The sequence below is a fragment of the Phascolarctos cinereus genome, unplaced genomic scaffold (assembly GCF_003287225.1).
Source record: "Phascolarctos cinereus isolate Bilbo 61053 unplaced genomic scaffold, phaCin_HiC Scaffold_5;HRSCAF=322, whole genome shotgun sequence".
NCBI classification, from domain to species: domain Eukaryota; kingdom Metazoa; phylum Chordata; class Mammalia; order Diprotodontia; family Phascolarctidae; genus Phascolarctos; species Phascolarctos cinereus.
The window spans coordinates 447371649-447388702 of record NW_027555958.1 but is presented as its reverse complement, the minus strand read 5'-3'; the positions used below and the strand labels follow the sequence as shown (position 1 = coordinate 447388702).

The following is a 17054-nucleotide window of genomic DNA, read 5'->3' as shown; positions in this document are numbered from 1 at the left end:
AGTTTATAGGTGGAGGAGCCAAGATTCAATCACTCATTCCTGGGTTGCATTTATGGTTTATTCTTTTTTCCCCATTAGTCCATGTCTTGAGTATGACAGTGACACTTTTGTTGTATAAAGGCATAAGTGTCTTCCTTGACATTAGGTTAGGGGAGGAACCCTGGGTTTTTGTTATTTGGACTCATCTCACTCTGCTGCTTTCTGGCAAATCGATTGACGTCTCAAGATCTGTTTTCTTTTCTGTCAAAATTAGGGGATTGGACTGAGATAATTTCCAAAGCCCAGTCTAATTCCACATTTTGAACCTAGAATCCTAATGTCTCTTAATATAGTGTTGGGTTTTTTCTCATGGGCAGCAGGATTTTATCTGAGTTGATTGTTTTTTCTCTTTTCTGCCCTTCCTGTCTTAACTTTGTCGTACATTTCCTTCACTGAAGCTTGTGGAGAAGGCCCCTTTGTCCTCCTTTGTCAGAGCGAAGCCCCTGTTTATTTCTCCAATGCTGGTCCCAGTTATTGTCTTTGATATTCCTGCTTTGCAGGTCTGTCCCCATACTGCAGCTCCCTGACCCCACCCTGTCACTTACTTTCCTGCAGCAGAAGGAAGCGCCCAGGTTTTGTAACCTTGTTACTGATATCTTTCATGGTCATTCCCAACTGCTTCTTGGCCACAGTAACATATACTGAACTGTTGGCCAAAGGCTGCCAAACAGACAGCGTGATGTGATGCAAAGAGCCTTAGACTCATGAGACCTGAGGTCTTATTTCCTACTACGTAGCATTTGCCTGACCTTGGACAAGTCAGATCCCTTCTTTGAGCCTCCCTTTTCTCTACTCTGAAATAGGAATAGTGTCATTTACCCTACCTGCCTCACAGGGTTGTTGTGAGGAATATGCTGTGGCAGTATGACGTCTTTGAATTTTGTCTGTAGGACATGCTCTGTAACTCCTTCCTTGTCCCTTTCCTGGATTTCATTGCTGTACAGTTGTCTATAATGAAACCCATCTGCCACTTTTCTTCGTGAACAGAACTTTTAAGACTTCCTAATCATTTTTTCCTTGGCATTTCTTTACTAACATGCTTAGGATTTCTAACAGAGTGGGGGATTCCACTTGGATACAGTTTCTTGAGACCCCTGATTTTTAAAATAAAAATGATCTGGTGCCAGCTAATAATGGGCCTCAACTGCTGACATTTTATTGTCTTTGTTTCCTGTTTGTCTGAATACAAAAAGATCAAAATCACATTTGTCTCATCTTGCATTTTATTCTGCTAAGACTGTTAGCGGATTTCAAATTTTAGTCCATCATAAAGCAACCTTGGAAACACTATGAATGTTTACTACGTCATGCTTAGATTTACCCTGAGAAAGAAGTTATTAAACACAGCGTTCTTGTAGACTGACAGTAAAGGACAAACTCTTGGGCCAGGCAGTCAAAGACTTTTATGATCTCAACCCATACTTACTTTCCAACTGGAATATACCCAACACATTGTCCCTTTTGTGCCTTGGCCCACTCCATTCCAGCTACCTGAATAAACGGATTTTCTCCCCTCCCACCTCCGCAAGCTCACCTATAGAAATTCTTTCTATCCTTTAAGGCTGTCCAGATTGCCACCTCCATTCTCCCCTAGGCACAATCAGAGGACATTTTTTCCATGATCCTGGATTCCCATGGCTATTTGTTAAACACACTTTTATGACACCATTTGGGTTATGTGTGTATGCTGTATTCAGCTTGTGTTAGCATGCTTTTTATACATCTCATCTTCCCTGTCATATTGGAAGGCCCTTAATAGGTCATGCACATTTTCTTTTATCCTGTAGTTTTCATAGGCTACAGGACCTTTTTGTGTATTATTAGACACTCTGAATGGTTGAGCAGGCTGGTAGAGTGAGTGGGAACAGCTATTGATCTTATAGTCATTAGAAAAACCTGACCAGCCTCCCATCCTAACTCAGAGATACACAAGCTGTGAGACCCTATGCAAGACACTCCTGATTACTCTGAGCCTCAGTTGACTTATTTGTAAAATGGTCACGAAAGCCTATAGGTCACTGTTTTCCTACTAAGATTGTGAGGAAAGTGCTTTATACGCGTGAAAGTAGTCAGTCAATAGTTAACAGTGACTATGGGTGATTCTCATCTTCAGAAGCACTGAGCTGAATCTTTCTTAGCCTGGGCAAGTGAGGCCTGTTTTTTTGGGGGGGAGGTGAGGAGGCAGCGTAGGGGGGTGGCGCTCAAGGTTTTTTTTTTTAAAACATGTGATATATGTTCTGAATTAAAGGGATGAAACAAAACCTATTTGTGTGACGGAGGACAGAGCTCTTGAGCACAGAGACAGCGGTTGTTATCTTCAGAAGTTCTTTGGATTGAATTGAACATCCAACAGTGCAGTAAAATTTCTGAAGGAAAGAAATCATGACTGCAGGCAAAAAGATTAGGACTTAGGGGCAGCTAGGTGGCACAGTGGATAGAGTACCAGCCCTGAAGTCAGGAGGACCTGAGTTCAAATGTGACCTCAGACCAAACACTTGACACTTACTAGCTGTGTGACCCTGGGCAAGTCACTTAACCCCAATTACCTTTAAAAAAAAAAAAGATTAGGACTGAATTTTGAGTGAACATATAGCAACCCACTCATGTGGGCTATCAGTGGGTGTTTGTTGTCCTATTTTGCACGCTGCTAAATTGGGTAAATACTAGACATTCTTCTTACATAATTTTCACTTACATTTTATGATGCTGGATATTGTAGAGAAGATATGGCCAAAATAAGCTGCTGTGTACTAATGTTTTTCGCTGGTTTTTATAGCCATCTTTGAATCCAGAAGCTGGGAAACAGAATCATCCAAGCAGACCTGTTGGGACCCCTTCTGGAGTATGGGGTAGGTGAAGCTCTCTTCTCTCCTAGAAAATTTGAGGGGCATAAATTAAACTCGGCTTATGCTCAGGGGAAAGGAATAAAATCATTTTCCTTTTATTACTTTCCATTTGTTGGCCCCAGTAATTATTGTTCCCCTTGTGAGAGTGCTCAGCAAGGCTTTCTCCAGGTAATAAAGTATGTCAGCAAGTGTAAACAGGCCAGAATTATAGGCCAAATCGAGAAGGTGAAATTTGAGAGAGAGAAACATCAAGTCCTTCACATGTTAAAAATAATCACCTTCTTAAGGATAGTTTGTACTGCTGCAGAAGGCCTTTCCCAGATCTTCTGTGTTCTGTGGATAGTTCTGTCTGTGTTGTCTCACCCATTGGAATGTGTAGGCGAGGCAGGAGGTATTTTTGCCTTTATTTAGTATTATTAATGCCTAGCACACATAGTAAGTGCTTAATAAATGCTTGTTGACTTGCTAGCCTACAACAAGACAGTAGATGCATGGCAGCACAATAGTCTGTACAGAAAAAGACTTTAGATTTTTAGTGGACCACAGGTGTAATAATGAACTATAGTGTGGCAATTTTAAAAAGCTAATCCAATTCTAGGGTACATTAAAAGGCAGAAGATCTAGAACAGAGGTTCTTAACCTGGGTTCCATAAATTTGACTTTTTAATTTTGAAAACTAATTAGAGATAGATGGTTTCCTTTGTCTCTGTGTGTGTGTGTGTGGTTTGTGTGCATTTTAGACATTCTTCTGGGAAGGCATCTGTAGACTTCAGACCACCCAAAGGGGTCCATAAGGCAGTAAAGGTTCTAGTTCTTTGTTCTAGAATGGGGAGAGTGGCATTCTAATCGTATTCTGCCCTGGTCGCACACTGTATTTAGAGCAATATGTTAAATTCTGAGAGCTACATTTTAAAAAAGATATTGACAAGCTGAAGGTGATCGTGGTGATACAGGCACTTAAGCCCATGCTGCTTAGGTTGCAGGTGTTTAGTCTAGAAAAAAAAGAAGTTTTTGCCAAGGGTGTTGGAGGATGTGACCACTGCATTCAAGTAGCTCTTCTAGAAAATCAATTTGACTTGCTCTGGCTGTTCTTGGTCTCCTGGAAAGCACCTCTAGAAGCAGCAGACGGAGAAAGATAGAGCATGTCTTGATACCAGGAAGAACTTTCTTGCACGAGAAGTCTAACAGAGCTGTAGAGTGAGTCTCCTAATGCCTTCCCCAACTCTTGAGACTCATTACTTGATGGAGAGAGTGTCAAAAATTCTCAGCTGTAAGTTAGATGAGATGAACACAGAGTTCCCTTCCATTGCTGTGGTTTTATGATTCTTGTTGTATGAAACACTGTTGGAATATTCACATGTATCTGGGGAGTGTCTAAAGGGAGACAGCATTGCCCTCCCTGAAATTTTGTCTCTCCGCTTTGGGCCTTAGCTCTTCTGGGTTCAGGCTCTGGGCAGATGGCGCCCAACTTGCTTCTGTCTCCAGTGTCCAGTCCCAGGTCACCAGCTGCCTGCAGGACTTAGGTTGTATGAGCGTCTCAGACTACTGTGACCAGAGCTTAACTCCCTCCCTTCATTGTCTGCTGAGGGTGGCATAGACATCCAGATACTTAACCTCCCAGTAAACCTTAGTCCTTCCATCTTATCTCCCTCACCAGTATCCAGACAGTGGCCATTACTTCTCCCTCTGTTCACACACTACAGAGGAGAACTAGTATCCAAATTCAGGCCCTTGCTATCTCTTGTTGTAGACTCCCGCAGTAGCCTTCTCTTTTGAGTTCCAGCCTCCAGCATGCCCCTTCTTCAGTTCATCCTCCTAAGAGTTCTTGAAAGATTATTCCTAAGCTCATGGCTGACTCTGGTGCTTGCCTATTCACAGACCTTTAGTGGCTTCCTTTTCTCTTTAGAATAAAATGCAAACACATTAACTTGGCATTTAAAGCCCTTCGTGCTGTGGCTGTAACCTGTTTCCAGGCTTCTTTTCACATTACCTCCCCTTCATACATTCTACAATCCAGTCAAACTGGCTCGCCCACTCTCGGTTTCCTGAATTGAGTACCTTTGTACCCGCTATCCCCAGGCTTAGAAAGCCCCTCCTGTTACCCCTGCCTCTTAGAACCCCTAGCTTCAGGATAGCCTCAGCTCAGGTGCTCCCTCCTATGGGAAGCCTTGCCTGATCCCCCTAATTAACACTGTTTTTTTCAAAATAATTTGTCAGTAATAATGCTTCCACTCTATCAAATTTGCTGAAATTATTGAAGCCCCTGCTGCCAGAGCCACTGACTGCACCCACCTCACATACTTGCAGGTAGTACAGGCAGGCAATTTAAGCAGTTAAGAGAAGCCAGGGCTATACCTGAGAAACCTCCAAGGAGACTGAAAGGCATGTGTGCCATTCTAGCACTGGTTTACCAAGTCACTACTACCTTACTATTGGTTCCCCTCTGAATACTCTTCAACAACCCACAATAGAAACTTTACAGTGAATAGAGCTAGTATTAGCCACACCAAGGTGACAGATTCAGGCCTCTTTTTCTACCTTTTCCTTCTTTTGTTTCCTCTGACTCCTCTCTTCCTCTCTCTCTCTGCCTCTCCTTTCCTCTTGTCTCCTTTGCTCTTCTCTCTATTTCTCCTCCTTTCCTTTCCCTCACATTTCCTTCTCTTCTTCGTCTCCCTCTTCTCTCCCCCCTTACCTTCCTCTTCACTCCCTTTCCCTCTCCCTCTCTCTTTAGAGCAGACACCAAACACAAACCATTCTTTTATTTGTTTATTTATTTTTAGCTTTTAATATTCATTTCCGTAAGATTTTGAGTTCCAAATTTTCTCCCCATCTCATCCCTCCCCCCACTGCAAGATGGTGTGCATTCTGAATACCCCTTCCCCTAATCTGCCCTCCCTTCTATCTCCCTCCACTTCTCTTATCCCCTTCCCCTTCTATTTTCCTGTAGGGCAGGATAGATTTCTATACCCCATTGCCTATATATCTTATTTCCCAGTTGCATGTGAAAACAATTTTTAACGTTTATTTTTAAAACTGGGTTCCAGATTTTCTCCCTCCCTGCCCACCCACCCTCATTGAGAAGGCAAGCAGCTCAATACAGGTTATACATGTGTAGTCATGCAAAACACTTCCATAGTAGTCATGTTGTGGAAAACTAACAGTTTCCCTTCATCCTATCCCACCCTCCCCCCACCCCCGTTTATTCTATTCTCTCTTTTGACCCTGTCCCTCCTCAGAAGTGTTTGCTTCTGATTACCCTCTCCTTCAGTCTGCCCTCCCCTTTATCATCCCTTTGCTCTCGTATCCCTTTCCCCCCTATTTACCTATAAGTAAGGTAGATTTCCATACCCAGTTGAGCCAAATCCAATGAGAATAAGATTCACTCATTCCCTGTCACCTTCCCACACTTCCCATCCCCTGTAAAAGCCTATTCTTGTGTGTTTTATGTGAGATAATTTACCCCATTCTACCTCTCTTTCTTCTTCTTCCAGTATAATCCTCTCTCACCCCTTAATTTCATTTTCCAGATATCACCCCTTCATTTTCAACTCCCCTGTGCCCTCTATCTATCTATATATACATATAATTTTTTCCCTCCAACTACCCTAATACTGACAAAGGTCTCATGAGTTACAAATATCATCTTTCCATATAGGAATGTAAGCAGTTCAGCCTTTAATAAGTCCTTTATGATTTCTCTTTCCTGTTTACCTCTTCATGCTTCTCTTTAGTCTTGTATTTGAAAGTCAGATTTTCTATTCAGCTCTGGTCTTTTCATCAGGAATGCTTGAAAGTCCTCTATTTCACTGAATGTCTATTTCTCCCCTGAAGGACTATACTCAGTTTTGCTGGGTAGGTGATTCTTGGCTGTAATCCTCTCTCCTTTGGCCTCCAGAATATCATATTCCAAGCCCCACAATCCCTTAATGTAGTAGCTGCTAAATCCTGTGTTATCCTGATTGTGTTTCCACAATACTTGAATTGTTTCTTTCTGGCTGCTTGTAATATTTACTCCTTGACCTGGGAACTCTGGAATTTGGCTACAATATTCCAAGGGGTTTTCCTTTAGGAATCTCTTTCAGGAGGTGATGGGTGGATTCTTTCAATTTCTATTTTATGCTCTCATTCTAGAATAGTAGGGCAGTTTTCCTTGATAATTTCTTGAAAGATAATGTCTAGGCTTTTTTTTTTTATCATGGCTTTCAGATAATCCAGTAATTTTTAAATTATTTCCTGGATGTATTTTGCAGGTCATTGTTTTTCCAATGAGATATTTCACATTGTCTTCTATTTTTTCATTCTTTTGGTTTTGTTTGACAATGTCTTGATTTCTCATAAAGTCACTAGTTTCCCTATTGCTCTATTCTATTAAGGACTTATTTTCTTTTTTTTTGTTGGGGTTTTTTTTTGGGGGGGGTTGGTTTTTTTGCTAGGCAGTGGGGTTAAGTGACTTGCCTAGGGTCACACAGCTAGTGTTATGTGTCTGGGGCTGAATTTGAACTCAGGTCCTCCTGAATCCAGGGCCGGTACTCTATCCACTGAGCCACCTAGCTGCCCCAAGGACTTATTTTCTTCAGTGAGCTTTCAGACTTCCTTTTCCATCAGGCCAATTCTGCTTTTTAAGGCATTCTTCTCCACATTGGCTTCTTGGACCTCTTTGCCATTTGGGTCAGGCTATTTTTTAAGGTGTTATTTTCTTCAGTATTTTTTTGAGTTTCCTTTAGCAAGCTGTTAAATAGTTTTTCATGATTTTCTTGCATCACTCTCATTTCTCTTCCCAGTTTTTCCTGTTTCTCTTACCTGCTTCTCAAAATCCTTTTTGAGCTCTTCCGTGGCCTGGGACTGATTCATGTTTTTCTTAGAGGCTTTGGATGTAGGAGCTTTGACTTTGTTGTCTTCTTCTGGTTGTATGTTTTGATCTTTTTTGTCACCAAAGAAAGATTCTATGATCTGACTTTTTTTTTTTTTGGCATGCCGTTTACTCATGTTCCCAGCCAATTATTTGAGTTTTAAACTCTTTGTTAAGATAGGGGTCTGCTTCCAGTGTGGAGAATGTATGTCCCAAGCTTTGGGGGTTTTGTGCATCTGTTTTCGGAGATACTCCTAGGGACCTGTAAGTTTTCAGTTCTTCCAAGGTGGTACGATCAAGGGCAAGGTGTTCTACTCCTTTCCTGGCCGGGCTTCTGGTCTGTGAGTGACCACAAGCACTCTTTTCTGCCTTGGAACTCTGAGGAGGATTCCCTCTGCACCACCACTACAAGCTCCACAACACCAGTGCTACTCCTTGCCCCAGGATCACCACTGAGAACTGTGACCCAGATCTAGGCACGGGCAAAGCAAGAGAACCCTGCCTCAGCACCAACAAAGAGATCCCTACAATCCCCATGATCAGCTACTTGATTCCCCCTCAGTCTGTGGGCCGGAAGGTCTGGAAGCAGCTGCTGACCCGGGGCTGTGCTGGGACTGAACTTGTTTCTCACTGTGGTCACAGACCTTTCCTACTGACCTTCTAAGTTATCTTTGGTGTTTGTGGGTTGAGAAGTCTGGAAGCTGCCACAGCTGCCTGTGATTCAGTCCTCTGAGGCCTGCTCCAGGTTCACTGAGGCCTGGTCTTTGCCTACATGCCCACACAGAGCTGCATTCCTCTGCCAGCCTGGCTTAGTAGACCTTTCCAATCAACTATCCAGGTTGTCTTGGACTGGAAATTTGTTTCACTCTCTCTTTTTATGGGTTCTGCTGCTCTAGAATTTGTTTAGAGTCATTTTTTACAGATAGTTGGAGGGCTTTGGGGGAAAGGTCAAGCTAGTCACTGTTTTCACTCTGCTATCTTGGCTCTGCCCCCACACACACCACTCTTGAGGAGCTGTCCCAGTTTGTGACACCTTGAGATGGAGCCAGGGTAGACTTTTAGAGAATTTGCTTAGAACAAGACAGACTCTCATTATCTTTTTGCTTAGAAGGCTATACTCCCTTCTTATTCTTCTTCTCATCCTCCTAAGCAGAATCAAAATGTGGTTTCTGTAAATTAGATTCAGAAGGCACCCTAATGGTCATACTACTTGTACCCTGTGACAAGCAGGTGTCTCATGGCCTGGATCTTAGGCCTCCATGGAGCCACACCTTGTCTTCGATCTTTGAGGTCTGCTGATGTCTCTCCTAGACAGTAGCTGTTCTTTAGGTGGCTTTTTGATGTTGTTGCCTCATGTCAGAAGGCTCACAACCTCATCTTTGTTACCTTCTAGTGCCGTAGCTTGGGAGAGGGACTCTGTTCCATCTTAATATTCCTTAATAAATAGGTATTTTTTAAGCATTTCTCCTAGGAATGAACCAGTGAAAGATTGAAAAGGTATTTATTAAATGTTTACTATGCGCCACGCACTGTGCTCAGCTCTAGGGACTAACAAAAAGTGAGACGGTCCCTGTTCTCAAGACGTTCACACTCTGATTGGGGAAGGTAGTATATAAAAGAGAGTTCAGCTGCAGAGCACATTGAAAGGCTTAGGAGTACTTGGTCTGTGTCAGTGTGTGGGGCCAGGGTCCTGGCTTTGCTAGGCATTTGGAGGGAATAGAGGCAAGGCAGTTGGTAAGGCCTAGAGAACCATAAGAGGCTGCAGTAGGGCAGATGGCAAGCCCTAGTAGTCCTCCATTTCCCTAGGAGGAGTAAGTAGATTTGGTGACTTGCATCTCCCCCAAGCCCTGTGAACAGTGGAGCAATCTGGGCTGGGACAGGGCTAAGGGAAAGGGCAGTCTTGTTGTGACTTTGTTTCTGTCTCAGAAAGCACTTTTCTGCCTATGTGCTCTCAAGGATCATAGCCTCAGATCTAGAGTTGGAAGGGACCTTGGAAGCCTTCTCATCTAACCCCCTCATAAGGAAACTGAGGCCCAGGGAAGTTCTGTGTCTTAGCTATAGTCCCAGGTATAGAGGCAGGATTTGAGCCTGGCTCCTCTGGCTCTAGAGCCAGTGCTCAAGAAATTTAAAATCTGCTGATCATATTCTTTTGTGTTCCCCAGAAATTAAGGGATAAGAAGCTAGAGGGTCCCTGCTGCCTAGGCCTGTACTATGTTTTCTTCTACCCATTCTGAATTACTGTCTTTCACAGAAAATCCTCCCAGTGCCAAGCAACCTACCAAGATGCTGGTCATCAAAAAGGTTTCCAAAGAGGATCCTGCCGCTGCCTTCTCTGCTGCATTCACCTCACCAGGACCTCACCTTGCAAATGGGAACAAGCCCACAACTATTGTCCCAAGTGTCTACAAAAACCTCGTCCCAAAGCCGGCAGCACCTCCTTCCAAGGTACCAGAGATTGCTAGTTTGCGTGATGAAGGCTTTTGAGGTGGAACAGAGAGGACTTGAGTTTCACCTTATTTGTTAATTGAGCAAATAATTATTGAGAACTTGGTGTGTGCCCACCAACTAGTGGGTGCTGTGGGCATAACCAAGAATAGTCGCAGTTCTTGATCCCAGTGAGCTTAGTCTATGTGAAGTGAAGGAACTCTCACATCTACAAGTTAACAGCGTGCTGGGTGAGGTATCATGGTATTTACAAAGAGCAGTTAAGCATGGCCCTCCCTGCCTACGATTTGCCATGTACTTTGAAACAAAACATACATAGTAACAATTGATTTCACAGGGTCGTACATGATTCATTGCCAAATGATTGTACAGACAGCTGCTACTAGAATCCAAAAGGAGAAGAATCTATAGGAGAGAAAGTGTTTGATCTGGGTATTACAGGATAGATAAAGGAAGAAAGGTATTCCCAGCCAGTGGAATATCAGGAGAAAAATTGTGAATCAGCAGAGCAAAAAGCTGACTCACAAGTCATTGGGTGTGAAGCAGTTTGGGGATTTGTGAGGGACTGGGACTTGGGGGTGGGTCATGGAAGTGTTTTGTGCATTGAGATGATGAGAACGGAAGTGATGAGGGTGGATGTCGAGGGAGAAAAGCACCAACAGCAGAGAACTGAATCTTAGAAACACCTCTGCTTAAGAGGCAGTAGGAGGAAAGGAGCTGCCCCGAGATGTCCCAGAAGTCAGGAGAGGAAGGAGGTGAGGGGTGGGCAAAGGCCACTGGATTTAGCAATTAGGTAATGGGTGATCTTTCAGAAGGAAGTTGTAATCATGCGGTAGGGTCTGAAGCCAGACTGTAGATGGTGGAGGAGAGAGTAGTTTAGTATAACGGACTAGGGAAGAAATAAGGAAGTGCACACATTGCTTTGCAAATATGATCTCATTTGATCCTCACAACAACCCTGTGATGTAGGTGCTATCATTATCCCCATTTTGCAGTTGAGGAAACTGAGACAAACAGATACTACATGACTTGGCCAGGGTCACAGAGCTGGATTTAGACTCAGCTCTTCCTGATTCTAGGCCCAGCATTCTATCCACTTACACCGTCCACCTGCCTCTGATTGTTAGAGGCTGGATTACAAGATTTGATAGATTAGAAGGCAAAAACTGGATTCAGAGCCTACCTTTACTACAGACAGCTTGTGATCATGGCCATGTCACAACTTTTCAGTGTCCCAAGCAAGTCTGAGATTCTTAAGATTACAGAATGATTGATGATCTGATGGTCCTCTTAGACTGGGAAGTCTTTGAGAACAGGGACAGTGTTCATTCTTTGCTTTGTACAATAGCAATTAGCACAGGGCCTGGCACACAGCAGATACTTAATTAAAGCTTGTTGACTGATCTACATCACTGGAGGGAATTTCCACCTCAACAAAGAGAAAAATGACATGTTGGAAACAGTGATAGCAGCTGCAAACACCTCGTTCAAGTAGGACAAGGAAAGAAAAAAATGAGATAGAGAAGGACTTGTGAAATAATAGTGAAAGGAAGCAATGGAGAGGGGAACAGATTGGAGGTGATAGATGGGGCAAGGTCCAGGAAAAGAAACAAGATTACAACTAGTAAAGTGATTGTTCTTAGAACCCAAAGGGATGGTAGGCCCTCAGAGACTGTAGAGAATCTGATCTCTGAAGTCATTTTCAGGTCTAAATGTGTAAAAATCAATCAAGCAACAAGCATTTATTAAGTGCCTACTGAGTTCAAGTCCTGCAAAAGCAACAAGGATAAGCCAAACAGTCTCTGCTCAGGGGCAGCTAGGTGGCACAGTGAATACAGCTCTGGCCTTGAAGTCAGGAGGACCTGAGTTGAAATCCAGCCTCAGACACTTAACACTTGCTAGCTGTGTGACCCTGGGCAAGTCACTTAACCCCGATCGCCTCACCAACAAGCAAAAAAACCCCCCAAAAAAACACTCCCTTCTGGAAAGAAGCTGACTGTATTCTAATAGAGGTAACAAGTGCATTAAAGGGTAGCATAAATTTAAAATATAACAAATACAAATTTATATACAAAGTAGTTTGTTAGGAAAGACACTAGCAATGAGAAGGACCGGGAAAGACCTCCTGTGAAAGGTGGTATTTGAGCTATGTCTTAAAGGAAAAGAAGTAATGATAGAAGGCATTTGAGGCTCAGGGAATGCAGGTGCAAAGGATTAGAGACAGGAGGCAGTATCGTGTGTGAGGATCAGGAGGCTGGCTCATACATAGAGTTCAAGAGTGGGGATGATGTCCAGTGAGGCTGAAAGTTAGGTTGGAGCCCATTTGTGAAGGCTTTTAAGATACAGGAATGTATATTTTATCCTAGAAATAATAGGAAATGGCTGGGATTGAATAGAGTAGTGACATGATCAGATCTGTATTTAATGAAAATTATTTTGTCAGAGGTATGAAGAATGAACTGAAGTGAGGAGAGAGTTAAGTGTTGGAGGCTAGTTAGGAAGTTGTTGCAAGAGGTGGAGGGTCTAAATTTCTGGAGTAGCTATGTGCCTGGTACTGGGATAAGCCCCAAGGACACAAAGAAAGGCAGAAATATAGTCCCTGACTTCAAGATAATGCTTGTAATTCTGTCCATCTTAAAGTGAAGTGAACTGGGGTACTAAGCATTCCTTTAATAGAAAGGCAAGTCATAAAACATCATCCTCATTTTTTTTTCTTCTTTATCTTCTGTCTCTCCATGTATACTGGCTGCTTCCATTCCAACTACAAATATGCCTGTCTCTCCCTTTCTCAAAAAGACTCTCACTGGGTCCCTCCGTCCCTGTTGGCCTATATTTCTTCTTACCTTGTGTGGCTCAACTCATTGAAAAGTCTACATTAGGTGCCTCTACTTTCCATCTTCTCACTCTGTTCCTAACAGAGTCTGGTTCCTGAATTCATCATTCGGCTGAAACTGCTCCCTCCAGAATTAGTAACAACCTTTTAATTGCCCAATCTAATGGCTTTTTCTCAGTCAGCTCTTGTGGATTCACTTGTTAACTCTATCCTGATAATTCTCAGATCTGCTTATCTAGCCCTGCCCTCTCTGCTGACCTCCAGTCTTAAATCTCCAACTGCCAGTTGGACATCTTGAACTGAACATCCTGCAGACTTCTTAAACTCAGCATGTCCAAAACTGAACTTACAGTTTTTTCCCCGAAACTCTCCTATTTTTCAAACATTCCTGTTATTATCAAAGGTGCTACCATATAGCCTCCCAGCCACCCAGGCTTTCAGTAGGTGTCATCCTTGACTGTTTTCACCCCTCCCCCCCATATCCAGTCTCTTGCCAAGTCCTGTTGATTGGGCCTTCGCAACATCTTTCATTTACACCCCACCTCCACCACCTCTGTTTTGACACTGCCACCAATCTGGCTCTCATGCTTTCATGCTCTTGTGACTGTTGTTAATAGCCTGCTGGTGGGCCTCTGCCTGAAATCTCTCCCTCTTCTAGTCCATCCTGTATTCAGCTGCCAAAGTGATTTTCCTAAAGAGCAAATCAGACCATATCTCTCTCTCTCTCTCTCTCTCTCTCTCTCACACACACACACACACACACACACACGCACACAGAGACACCAGTAAACTTCAGTGGCTCCCCATCACCTCCATGATCACATACAGAATGCTCTGTTTGGCATTCGAAATCTTCATGACTCAGCCCCCTCCTGCCTTTCCGGTCTTCTTCCACCTTACTGCCCCTACACGTACTCTTCCATACAGTACCACTGGCCCTCAGGGGGTTCCGTGAACAAGATGTTTCATGTCTCGGCCCCAGGAATATTCTCTGTCCTCTGCTCTGACTTCCTTTAGGTCCCAACTAAAATCTCACCTTCTACAAGAAGCCTTTCTTGATCTCCCTTAATGCTAATGCCTTCCCAATTTCTCCTGCCTGTGGTTTGTTTGGACATAATTGTTTGGCTGTTATCTGCCCCATCAGACTAAGAGCTCCCTGAGAGCCAGGACTGGTTTTTTATTTTGAACAGGTTTGGGGCCTCTTGTTATATCTTCAGCACCAAGTACAATTCCAGGCACATAGTCGATGCTTAATTCACTGACGGAAAACAGGGAAATACCCTCAATAAAGGTGTTCGCCACCATGGTGGAGGAGCCCTAGGGTAGAGTCCCAGGTGCAAACGGACTCCCGTGTGAATAGTCATGTCCTTCAGGTAGCCTTGTTGGTGGATGACATGGTGCTAGACAGTCTGTAGTATTCTCCTCAAAGTAGTTTAACTTCAACATTGACACAGGAAAAATCAAGAACCTGAAGGCTCTCCTTTGCCCAGATTATGACATGCAATTTAAATGAAAAGGATTTTAGGGGCAGCTAGGTGGCACGGTGGAAAGAGCTCTGTCCTTAGAGTCAGGAGGGCCTGAGTTCAAATCTGGCCTCAGACACATGACACTTACTAGCTGTGTGACCCTGGGCAAGTTCACTTAACCCTAATGGCCTCACCAAAAAAAAGGGAAAAAAAAGATTTTAGCCACTAGGAAAAACAGTACAGGTGGTTGGTGAAATGGGTCCTGAGTTAAGCAAGAGGAGGAAAAGGAATTAAATTACCTTCAGGAGACCACAGAGCTCCTTTAATGACCCCAAACACCTCCCAGAAACAAAAGCTTACTTTTTATATCTCTAAAGGTGATATTATGTAGTCATGAGATATGGACCACAACAGTTTCAACATTTAAAATCATCATCCCACAGGTGGCAGTGGAGAGGCCCATGAAACATAAGCAACAGGAGTCAAAGATGTCAAAAGGGAAATGGCCAATTGAAAGAGAAGACAGGCTGATTGAGTAGCGTGAGAGCTGGGAGAGCCTGCCTTGCTTCTGGCCTAGTAATGTCAGGCGACAGTGAGCGAGGTCTGGAGCTCGAGGTGGGAAGATAGGGATGAGAGCTTCATAGGATGGGCCGCAGGTGAAATCACTATGGAGGAGAGACAGATCTCTTGTTTCATTGGAATGTACTGTCCTGGCAGTACAGTTCTTTTTGATCACAAAATGCCACCTAGACACCTCACCAGCAACTCTAATTCAGCATGGCCAAAACTTTTCCCAAGCTTCCCATATTCATCTTCCTTCCTCCCCGGTTTTTCCTGACTTCACTATTTGTGGGACCATTTACAGTCTCCTTGGAGAGAATAGGAAAGAATCTTGGCATTTGTTAGTTAGGATTCTTCCCATTATTCTTTCATTTGTCACATCTAATCTTGATGTGACCTTGGTGGTTCTGGCCTCCCAGGGCCTCCTCTCCGTTCCTCCCCTTGCTTCTTCTATCACTGACGTCCCAAACTGAGCTCCTCCACCTCCTCCAGTCTCTCCATCACCTGTTGCTCATGGAAAACATGTAGGCTCTTTGCCTGTCATTCAGAGTCCTCCACCACTGTCCAGCCCTACCTTGGTCTTTCCATCCTTAGCCTATATTACTCCTGGTTATATGCACTGTATGAAAGGTACAAGTAGCAAAGGAGTTAGAGAGCTGGCCCCAGGTCCTGCCTTCGTTCTGAACTGGCTGTGTGACCCCTGGAAGTGACCTGTCAGTGCTCTAGACAGCACTCTGAGGCTACGCACTGCAGAAAATGTGTGACCTGCATTGGCAGAGGGAGTGTCCTGTACCAGTAAAGTCATAAGTCCATTCCTAACCCTCTCCACACATACTCTGTGCTTTAACTAAGCTATAATTTTCTTTGTCCTCCAAGTACACTTTTCTGGCACTAATTACTCTTCTCCCGCTCCTGATTCTTTAAAGCTTCAATCAGATGCCATTTCTTAGGGCGGCTGGGTGGTACAGTAGATAGCACTCAAGGCCTGGAGTTTGGAAGACCTGAGTTCAAATTTGACTCCATTTCCCTCCTCTTTAAAAATGAGATAATGCCCACTATTGTCCTACCTGCCAGGGTTATTTTGAGGATCAAATGAGACAGTAATTGCAAAGTGCTTAGTAGGGTATCTGGCACATAGTAAACTCTATATAAATTGTTGTTGTTGTTGTCGTTATTATCATTAGTTGTTATTTTTCTGTCTGCCTTCCATCATTACCTATAGGACATTGATATCTTATTGAATTTATTTTTCTCCTTTACAGTTCATAAGATAGAACCATTAATCTTAAAATTTCTGTTGTGTATTATTGTCTGTTGCGTAGTATGTATATCCTATATGAGAATCTGGGCCACATGTTATTCAAGCTTTGCCTCCCCAACCAGCCCCTAGGGCCGTACTTCACCCAGAGGGGCTTTATCATTGGCTGTTTAATGCATCCAAGGCCCTTGCACCACCATGGCAGAGGCCAGGGAAGCTTCTTGTCCTGAGAGTGCTGAGCAGCAAGTGCCAGTGTCTTCTGGTCTTGTTCATACCGCCTGGCAGCTTTGGTGTGCTCCTCAGGAAACCCCATTCCATCTCTGCATGGTTTATATAGCCACAGTCAAGACCAGCAAGGGAGCCATCCATGTTCAGATGGACTTCTACACTGGGAGCAGCAGCCTTGGAGGAGCTCAGTAGAGGCGGGGTGCAAGGGAATCGCAGATGAGACTCCCTGTATCACCTACTGCCTAGAGACGGGATAGGCCAGATCATAAGGACATGCTGTGACCAGCACCCAGTGAGATAGCTGGACTTCATGCAAAACATGCTTCTCAGGCCCCCTTCTTCCATTCCTGCCATTTTCCTGCTGTCTCTGGGCTTCCTAAAACCACAGTTTTAGCAGGTTCAGCCAGCTTGGCAGAGAGGTTGGTTTGGAGAATGATGCCAGGAATGATAGAGTAGGTTCAGCAGGGAAATGACTGCCCAGATGGCGCTCTTGAGCCCAGTCCCTCATTCCCTTCTTCTTGCAGCTTAA

The 17054-nt window shown here is 43.8% G+C and overlaps 1 protein-coding gene across 4 annotated transcripts in view; it reads left to right on the top strand.

The window, feature by feature from the left end:
• The window catches only part of GPBP1L1 (GC-rich promoter binding protein 1 like 1), an 80918-nt gene that overhangs the window by 45769 nt on the left and 18095 nt on the right, over window positions 1-17054 (top strand). For all 4 annotated transcript variants that reach the window (XM_020987602.2, XM_078156610.1, XM_020987598.2 and 1 more), the window contains 2 exons: window positions 2816-2888; window positions 9986-10179. In XM_020987602.2, the coding sequence (XP_020843261.1) occupies window positions 2816-2888; window positions 9986-10179 (267 nt within the window). The remainder of the gene's footprint in view (window positions 1-2815; window positions 2889-9985; window positions 10180-17054) is intronic.